The sequence below is a fragment of the Hevea brasiliensis genome, chromosome 10, assembly GCF_030052815.1.
Source record: "Hevea brasiliensis isolate MT/VB/25A 57/8 chromosome 10, ASM3005281v1, whole genome shotgun sequence".
NCBI classification, from domain to species: domain Eukaryota; kingdom Viridiplantae; phylum Streptophyta; class Magnoliopsida; order Malpighiales; family Euphorbiaceae; genus Hevea; species Hevea brasiliensis.
The window spans coordinates 10,140,150-10,150,303 of record NC_079502.1 but is presented as its reverse complement, the minus strand read 5'-3'; the positions used below and the strand labels follow the sequence as shown (position 1 = coordinate 10,150,303).

Sequence of the window (10,154 nt, the reverse complement as noted above, 5' to 3'; positions counted from 1 at the left end):
AAATTTTTACTTTGCCTTGGGACTGAAAATGTGGCCCAAAAATTCTGAAAAATTTTCAGAAAACTCAGAAAAATTCATAGAGTCTAAATATATTTTTAGTTTTGCCACATCGTCTTTAAATAAATTTTTAAAAACCATCAAAGTTTTATATTTTCAAAAAATCGAACCCAATTTTAAAAATTCGAAAAATTTCAAATAATTCCCTTAAATTTAAATAAAATAAAATATTAATATCTACCCATAAAATAATTAATTTAAAAATTAAGAATGTTACAAATACTATTCAATTTATATAAATTTCATATATAAAGGTCAAAATTGCAGCGTAATGATAAACCATAACGAAATAATTTCACTTGTATAAATCTGCACAGATTAAATAAATGAGAAAATTATTATTTCATCTCACTATTTTAATAAAATTAATTATTCAATCCTTCTATTTTGAAAAATATATTAATTAATTCATATATTTTTTATTTGTTTGCTCTTTAATCCTTCTAGCAATTTTAGGCGATAGTTTGAATTTCATATTATATAATTTCTCTAGTTTTTAACACTTCAACTATTTAGTCTTGTAATAATTTCTCTCCTTTGAAAAAAATTGACTCAAAGAAAACTTAATCTAAACTAAATAAAGGGACTAAAGTTAGTTTCATTAAAATAGGGAACTAAATAGTAATTTTTCCTGAATAAATTTACAATGATGTATACAGTCTATGAGCAGGCATCAGGACAAGAGAGTCTACAAAACTTTTTTCATTGATCTAGTATGATGATCAAACAATATCTAATTCACACCAGTCGATCTTAGTTTCCTCATGTTTGTTCTTTTCTTTTTTGCTGGGGCAGAATCAGTGGATAACTTGCTCTGTTTAAACTTCTCAACCATAGTGTAGACCTGCATTGAGAAGACAAGCAAGAAAAAAAATTAATTTATAATAGTGTTTTTCTCAAACATATTTATTCACTTTTTCAAGAATAAACCCTATTCATTGCATACTTGGGACTACAATACTTTCAGTTGGGTTCCAATTTTGCAATGGACAGGCAACAGGTTTGTAATTTGCAACTATTGATACATTTTCAGCATGAGCTTGTTTGTTGTGAATCTTAATCACAAAACTGCATAATTTGCAGTTTGCATGGATTTATTGCTCTTTGTTGCTGTTATGCTGTGAATGACAGCAAGTACCTTAGCCCTTTAAATACCAATTTATTGGCTCATAATGTCAATTTAAATACATTGTAAAGCCTAAAAATTCAGTAAGCATGAGAAATTCCAAAACTAGCAAAATTCCCCTACAAAATTTTATGAAAAAGAAGAAAACAAGGCACTTCTTTTCCAATCAGACAATTAGCCTACTTCACATTGGAAGTGAGATTAATCAGTATCACCAAAGTTCTATTTCAAACAATCTTCAATTGGTCATTAATTCATATCATGGGATCTAAACTGTCACAACACATTACCTTCCTTACTCCAGATGTCAATCCTAAGTTCGAAAGGTCCTTCTTCTCCACATATTTCCAGCTTGGACCTTCATTTTTGTGCTTACTAAAAAACTCACTCATCCCACCTTCATGAAAAGAGAAAACAAATAAATAATAGTTATATAAATCACGTCACTATATACTCATCAACAAACCAATGCTAATATTGTACTACTACTATTATTATTATTATTCATAAAAAATTATTAATAAAAAATTCTGACCATTTCATAATGCGATAACAATGTTGAATTATCAGAGTCTTGCTTTTCTAGTACAAACTTATGGTGCAGAAAATGAGAAAGGGAGAGTATGTTAAGCTCCTTACCTTTAAGATGTATTACCAGCAATTCCACATAAACCTTGAGACGGATGTGAGAGAAAATATGAACAAATTCTCCAATGTGTTCCCTCAGAACCATGCTACATGTCTTTTGCGGGTCAAGTCTGAAGACTTTTTTCAGGAAGTGATCAATTTCTTTTTTCCTTGTGGTTAAATCAGCTTCTTGGCTCATATTGACAGTGGGGAATTCCCAAAGACCAGCAAGCAGACCATTGTCTGGCCTCTTTACAAGAAGAAATCCACTATCAGATTGGTCACCCTCAATTGGACCTTTGGTTCCTAATATCTCCACAACACAAACAGCAGAAATTTCACGTCTTTGTTTCACCTTTACAACCTTCGTTGGATAATCTGTAACCAATACTGACTTATCCTGCTTGGAAATTGAAAGTGCACGACATTGACTGGAAATAGGACATAAAGTGCAGCTTGGGTTTGATGGAGTGCAAACAGTTGCACCAAGTTCCATCAGTGACTGATTGAAATCCCCAGGACAGCAAGGATCAACTAGTTGAGTTGCTAGTTTCCTGATCCACAAGATTTCAGATGAATAAATATAGCAACTAAAGATATAACCATGATTCTTCATCATTAATTTCATAAATCAGCATATTTACCTAATCATGAATACCACCACCAATGTGGTTAACAATAACATGTAATCCATATAAATTCTCAGTTGAGGATTGCCCTTAAAATTTATTACCATTAAGAAATTCATGTAGAATTTTTGAACATTGATGTAGAATTGGTCTCATACAGAGTTGACTAGCAAAGAAAAAAAAAAGATCCATGTAGCCTACCCCGACTAGTTTGGGAATTGGGATTAAGGCTTAGTTATTTTTGTTGTTAAGAAATTCATACTGGAGGAGGAGAAAGCCACAAGACAGCTATACAGATCACTAAATCTGCAACAGAAAAACTTTGCATTTGTAGTATTTAATTAGGTAGACACCTTATGCGAAATTGACATTTAAATTTGGTGAATATGAGATTTGAAAAGAAAAGAGTTGGCAAAATAGAACATAGGTATTAAAAGCGCATTAAGGCGCAAAGGGTCTGGAGTGGAGCCTAGGCGCAAGGACAGGTGCGCACTTAATTGACATGAGGTGCAAAAGAAATAAAGTTAGATGACTAAACCTATATAAGCCAACTCATATTTATAATACAAATTTTTTAGGATTCTAGTTTGAAATCCAAATCAGAATAAAACTATGAGATGTTAAAAATCTTAAATCATATTGCTAAATTCCTACTAAATAGCAATAATTCATTAAAAAATAATAAGAAAATACTCATCATCAAGAGTAACTTAACCGGTTCCAAGCCCGGATAAAGGAAGAGGGTTGCGGTAGGTGACAACCAGCGTAAAAATTTCGTCACACTCTATGATATGGATTCAAATGATATAAACATTGGGGCATCCTCTACTAACGTGTAGTGATAAATATGCAAGGGTGTAGTGTGGTGTTAAGTGAGCAAGGGTTCCCACATCATGGACGGATGTGGGTAAAGAAGTTAGCCCATAGTGGAACAAAACACAAGATAGACATAGAAAACAATAGAAGATATTATAGAAGGAGACCAATTAGGAAGGAGCAGGATAGGAGGAGGATCAGGGTTGGTACTTGGAATGTTGGATCACTTACAGGAAAATTAATGGAGCTTGTGGATACCTTGGAAAGGAGAAGGGTGAATATTGCTTGCATTCAGGAGACTAAATGGGTAGGAGAGAAAAGTAAAAAAGTGGGTAATTGAGAAAAACAAGAACGGAGTGAGTATAATTATAGAACATTGAAAGGTAGCTGTGAAAAGAGTAGGAGATAGAATTATACTAGTAAAGCTAGTACTAGAAGGAGAAACAATAAATATAGTTAATGCTTATGCCCCACAAATAGGACTAAACAGCTAGAGTAAACAAAGGTTTTGGGAAGATATGGATGATTTAATGCAAAGCATACCGAATGAAGAGAATGTTTTCATTAGTGGAGATTTAAATGGACATGTAGGAAGTGATAGACAAGGTTATGAGAATGTTCATGGAGGTTTTGGTTTTGGCAGTCGAAATGAGGAGGGAAAAAGCATCCTGGATTTTGCTATGGCATACAACCTAATACTAGCAAATACCTACTTTATAAAAAGAGAGTCACATTTAGTGGCTTTCAAAAGTGGGCAACATAGAAGCCAAATCGACTTCCTCTTAACCAGGAAGACAAATAGAGCTCTATGCAAGGATTGCAAGGTCATTCCAGGAGAGGCTTTAACAAGTCAACATCGGTTGGTAGTCTTGGATGTCAAGTTTAGGAACAATTCAAGTAAGGACAGAAGAAATAGTGTAGTTCGAACAAAATGGTGGGAGTTCAAAGGAGTAAAGCAAGTGAAGTTCAAAAATGAGCTATGGAAGGATATGGAGGCCAATGATATGTGGATACAAATAGGATCAAAGATTAGAGAAGTAGCTAGAAAAGTACTTGGAGAGTCTAAAGGACATGGACCACCCTCAAAAGAGAGATGGTGGTGGAATGAGGAAGTAAAAAAAGTAGTGAAGAGAAAAAGTGAATGGTATAAGAAATTACCTAAATGTGATAATAATGAGGCATATGAAAGATAGCAAAGAAAGAGGCAAAAAGTTTGAAAAGTTATATGAGAAACTTGGAGAGTCTAAAGGACATGGACCACCCTCAAAAGAGAGATGATGGTGGAATGAGGAAGTACAAAAAGTAGTGAAGAGAAAAAGTGAATGGTATAAGAAATTACCTAAATGTGATAATAATGAGGCATATGAACAGTACAAGATAGCAAAGAAAGAGGCAAAAAGTTTGAAAAGTTATATGAGAAACTTGGAACTAAAGAAGGGGAGAAAGATATTTATAGATTAGCAAGGAGAAGGGAAAGGAAATGTCAAGATCTCAATCAAGTTAGGTGCATTAAGGATAAAGAAGGAAAAGTGTTGGTGAAAGATGAGGACATTAAAGAAAGATGGAGAAATTATTTTAATGATCTCTTTAATAATAGTCCAAATGGTAATAGCGTGAATATAGATTATAGAACAATAGAAAAGAATGTGAATTATACTAGAAGGATTCGATCTTTAGAAGTAAAGGAAGCACTTAAGAGAATGAAAGTAGGTAAAACCTGTGGACCTGATGAAATACCAATTGAAGTGTGGAAGTATTTGGAAGATATGGGAGTGGCATGGTTAACTAAATTATTTAATAAGATTCTAAATTCAAAGAAAATGCCTGATGAATGGAGGAAGAGTATTTTAGTACCTATTTTTAAAAATAAGGGAGACATACAGAGTTGCTCAAACTATAGGGGAATTAAACTCATGAGCCATACTATGAAGTTGTGGGAGAGAGTTGTGGAGCATCGACTACGTCATGATACTTCTATCTCTCTCAATCAATTTGGTTTCATGCCCGGTCATTCAACTATGGAAGCGATCTTTCTCATTAGGAGCTTGATGGAGAAATATAGAGACGTGAAGAAAGATCTACACATGGTTTTTATTGATTTGGAGAAGGCTTATGATAGTGTTCCAAGAGAGGTCTTATGGAATGTGTTAGAACAAAAGAGGGTATCTATTAGGTACATACAAGTATTGAAAGATATGTATGAAGGAGCAAGTACTATTGTGCGCAAAAGGAGGGGACAAAAGAGATTTTCCGATCTCAATTGGATTACACCAAGGATCACATAAGCCCTTGCCTTTTACATTAGTTTTAGATGAAACATATACAAGAGAGTGTTCCTTGGTGCATGATGTTTGCGGATGATATTGTTCTGATAGATGAGACACGAGAAGGAGTCAATAGAAAGCTAGAACTTTGGAGAAGTACTCTAGAGTCAAAGGGCTTTAAGTTAAGTAGAATACATGCATTGCAAGTTCGTGAATGCCGTGATAGGGAAGGAGTTAGTTTGAATGGAGCCAAAGTAATCACTTTAAATATCTAGGCTCAGTCCTTCAAGTAGATGGAGGATGTAAGGAGTATGTTAGTCATAGGATTAAAGCCGGATGGTTGAAGTGGAGACGTGCCACGGGAGTTAGTTTGAATGGAGTGTTACTGTTCCAAAGTAATCACTTTAAATATCTAGGCTCAGTCCTTCAAGTAGATGGAGGATGTAAGGAGGATGTTAGTCATAGGATTAAAGCCGGATGGTTGAAGTGGAGACGTGCCACGGGAGTTTTATGTGATCGTAAGATTCCCAATAAATTGAAAGGAAAATTTTAATTATGTTATATGGTAGTGAGTGTTGGGCACTGAAAGAGTCGTATGCATCTAAGATAAGAGTTGCAGAGATGAGAATGTTAAGGTGGATGAGTGGCCATACTAGACTAGATAAGGTCCGTAATGAGAGTATTAGAGAAAAGGTAGGAGTGGTGCCAATTGAAGATAAGTTAAGAGAAGGAAGATTGAAGTGGTTTGGTCATGTGAAGCGTAGACATACGGAGGCTCCAGTTAGACAAGTAGAGCACATTAGGTTAGAGGATAGAAAGAAAAAAAGGGGTAGACCTAAATTGACTTGGAGGAGAGTAGTACAACATGACCTAGAAGCATTACACATTTCTGAGGATTTGACCCAAAATCGTTTAGAGTGGAAAAAGCAAATCCATATAGCCGACCCCAAATTTTTGGGATAAAGGCTTAGTTTGAGTTAAGTTGAGTTGTCAATCTAACCTCTTTTATCAAATAGTAACTTAGACTTCTTCATTGCAACAGAAGAAATATGTTGTATGTTGTCAATCTAAACCATTTTCTTTCCTTCATTGCATATTGCTTATAGTCAAATAAACAATATAGCATCAATTCATACAAGCTAGATTAATGGGCAATATTTTCTTCTATAAAAATTAAGCAAAAAGCAATGAGAACATTTTAAATGAAAAAGAGCTCCTAGACAAGAGTTGGGAATAAAGAGGCATATAGAAAATGAAGAAAAGAAGAAACTGGGAGAAAAAGGAAGGGAAAACAGTTGGACAAGTGATAAGGTTTAATTAAATTTGGAAAAAAATGTAACCAAAAAAAAAAGAAGCAAATTCAATTCATGACAACTAGATCATTGGAATCTTACAAATAGAAATGTCAACTCTTGAGAAATAGATCAAAGGAAATCTAAAATAGGAAAGTCAACTCATAACAACAAGATTTTAGGAATTAATCAATCTGATTCCAAAAACAAGGGAATTTTAGTCTTATGTTGATAAACACAAGTTTAGCCTCTTTGTTTGTAATGAGTATAATCTAGTATAAATTCATTAAACATATATAACTTTCTGTGTGTGTATATATAGATATATACAACTACAAGTGAATCTCTAAGTGATAATTGAGAGAATTCTTTTGAAATTCTTGTGGCACACCTAGGTGTACGCCTTGCTTGAGAGGCACACCTTGACAAAATGGCGCACGCATCTTGAAAGTCCCATGCCTTTCAAGAAATGAGGCCCACCCTGAGCCTTATGCCAGAGGTGTGCCTCTTTAACAGATGACAAGTAAAATACTTTATTCTTGTGAAGGTGTACTGAATTAATTCAGACAGAGGGGAAGGTAACAATATACACAATTATATTATCTATAAGAAAACATGCTTCTTCCGAAGTAATCAGGTTGCACTGGAGATGATTAATATATACACATTCTTTCAGAACTTCAGAAAGTAGTCCTAATATATCATGTTTGATAAACAAACATAATAGATTATGTAAATTAAAATTAACAATATAAATAAAAATCTGAAATACTATCCCTCACAAACCAAAAAGAGGTTAAGATTCTAAACTGAGGAAAAGAAATTCTAGAAAACACCAAAGCTCACCAAAAGTTCTTGATAGTCATTGAGTCTTTTGGATTTGCAGAAATTGCCTTCAACCGAGCTAGCACCCTTATAACATTCCCATCAACCACAGGCACCACCTGACATTGGAGACCTTGAAAATTTTCCCCTTATATAATTCAAAAGGACAAAATGCAGAAACTACTCACTTCTTTGAATGCTATAGAGGCAATTGCACCAGCTGTATAATCTCCTATTCCTGGAACCTTCCGTAAGGAAGACACTGTATTAGGAAATCCATCTCCCTTAGTAACAATCATTCTAGCTCCCTAAAAGTAAGAACAAAATGAGATAGAAATTAATCATCCTTTTAAGCAACACTGTATTAGGAAACTTTTACTTTTATTATGATGGGATTTTTTCCCCCATACAAGAGAAGGGGGCATCATTTCTAAAGACTCTGATGTCTGCCCAAACAATTATCCTCTACTTCCCCCCTCCTCCCTCATCCCCCCTCCCCAGAACCCCAAAACAAAAAACTTGACATTTTAAAATTAAAAGTTCCACATTCTCTATAAGGAAACTGGAAACCGTGCATGGACTTTCCTATTTAGCATCTTTTTCCCTTCATGTTCCTTCCAATTTCCCAACTGATTCAAAAAACTCACGTTCAGGTTATTGTTCTTTCTTATTTGTTCAGAGCAGCCAGAAGGAAACAAAGAGTACGAGGACTTGTGCTGCCAAAAAATGTCCCTCGTTTGCAATGTCTAGAACATAATAGAGAGGGAAAGAAACAATTTTGAAGGGGAAGTGAACATGAAAACAACAAAGGTAGATCAAGATATCAAATAAAATTGAATTGTTCTATGAATCCATTGGGTAAGAAGTGACAGGGATCATATTGTTATCCAGCTTAGAGCTACAAAAAGTACTAGAGGCATGACCCCCATTATTCATATTGTACAAGCAGTTTTGCAATTTTATAATACCAGCGCACACCAAGAACTTATTATCATTAGTAAACATAACACCATCAAGATGGTAGATATGTAACTCCCCAATGCAGCTTGAAATAACATGATAAAAACTATAAAATTTTGAACAAAGACAATGTTTATATATATATATATATATATATATATGCACTCAAGGAATTGACTTGCTTATATAAAATCCGCAACACCGTGAATGATGAGGCTTCACAATAACTGAAACAAAGTGGTATATCCGAACTATTGATTTTCCATAATTAAACAATCGGATTCAAACCATTATATGGTTAGAAAACCAGGATATTGCCATAAAAATATAAAAAAGAAATGAAAAAGACTGAAGCTTGAACCATTTGAAAATAAAAACTCAAGGATATGCAATCACTGGTTGCGGTTCACGTTTAAATCAATAAGAAATAAAAGCACACACTAACAGCTTGTTTGGGAGGAAGTTTTTTGAGGTAAAGTGTCATGCTTGTTTGGGAGGGAGGTTTTGTAAAAGAAGTAATGTTACTTTCTTTCTTTCGGTTAGGTCCCTTGTAAAACCTTCCCTCACTCCATCCAAACACACAAACACACTAAGCACAAGCAATCAACCAGAACTCACCTCTAACAGAAAACGTGCCCGCCTATAATAGCCTAAACCTGCCCACATCTCATTCACCTCCTGCACAACAAACAAAGAAAATCATTATACAGCCGGCCAAATCAATCAATGAAAGACTTAAATTTTATACAGCCGGCCAAATCAATCAATGAAAGACTTAAATTTTAATTTAATTAAATTTACCTCAAGAGAAGAGAGGGCCAGATGCTGAAGAGTGGGCCATTTAAGCATCCAACGGTTGTAGTAATCAATCACAGTCTGAACTCTAGTCTGTTGTAGCATCACTTCAGATACCCAAACCCCATATGCCCTTTTCTCTTTCTCTTCTTCTTCTTCAACTTGAAGTGGGTTTGTTTGTTTCCTCCTCCAAGGGAGGTCTCTCTGGTGATGGTCGTACCAGTCCAATAATGATTCCCTGATTTTCTGGGTTTCTTTGTCGCTGAAAATGTCTTCAATATCGGGAATTGCTTCCTCATCTTTGCTGATCAATTTGCTCTTCTTCCACGGTTGAGCATTTCTCTTCCTCTTGGGTTCTTTCAAGTCCTCCATTGCTGCAATTGGAACCAAGTGGGAGCCTTGGCTCCGTAGTAAAAGTGCTGCTTCTACTTGGGGTTGGACTTTGGAGTTACAGAAACCTTTGAGAATTCGATTCCACCAAGGACGCGCACATCCGGTTTCGGGCCTGCAAGGCTATACTTGGGAATTGACATGCATCACATAACAAAATGTTCCTGCATTTGTCATAATTTACATTTAATCCTCCTCTTTTTTTTAAGAAACTATTATATAAATTTTTTTAGCCAAAATAAAGATGGATTTGCCCTCTAAACACTCATAATATTACAATAAGTTTAATTAATTTAAATATTTTAAATTGTCACTTATCATAAATATAATAATTTTAAAAATTTATGTGACGACATTAAAGAAAATTTAACTG

The 10,154-nt window shown here is 34.5% G+C and overlaps 1 protein-coding gene across 2 annotated transcripts; it reads right to left on the bottom strand.

Moving 5' to 3' along the window:
* Positions 1–626: 626 nt before the first annotated feature.
* Positions 627–9,940, bottom strand: LOC110650431 (adenine DNA glycosylase). 2 transcript variants are annotated; one of them, XM_058129159.1, is made up of 7 exons: positions 9,398–9,940; positions 9,215–9,274; positions 7,825–7,881; positions 7,658–7,755; positions 1,823–2,364; positions 1,474–1,580; positions 627–901 (listed from the first exon to the last, which is right to left on the bottom strand). In XM_058129159.1, exons 1-7 carry the CDS (start codon positions 9,761–9,763, stop codon positions 791–793), a joined length of 1,341 nt encoding a protein of 446 aa, XP_057985142.1. In that variant the 5' UTR covers positions 9,764–9,940; the 3' UTR covers positions 627–790. The 2 variants fall into 2 exon arrangements, with proteins under 2 accessions (XP_057985142.1, XP_021661078.2); XM_021805386.2 differs by having other exon boundaries at positions 7,825–7,944; positions 9,398–9,939.
* Between the last annotated feature and the right edge of the window lie 214 nt (positions 9,941–10,154).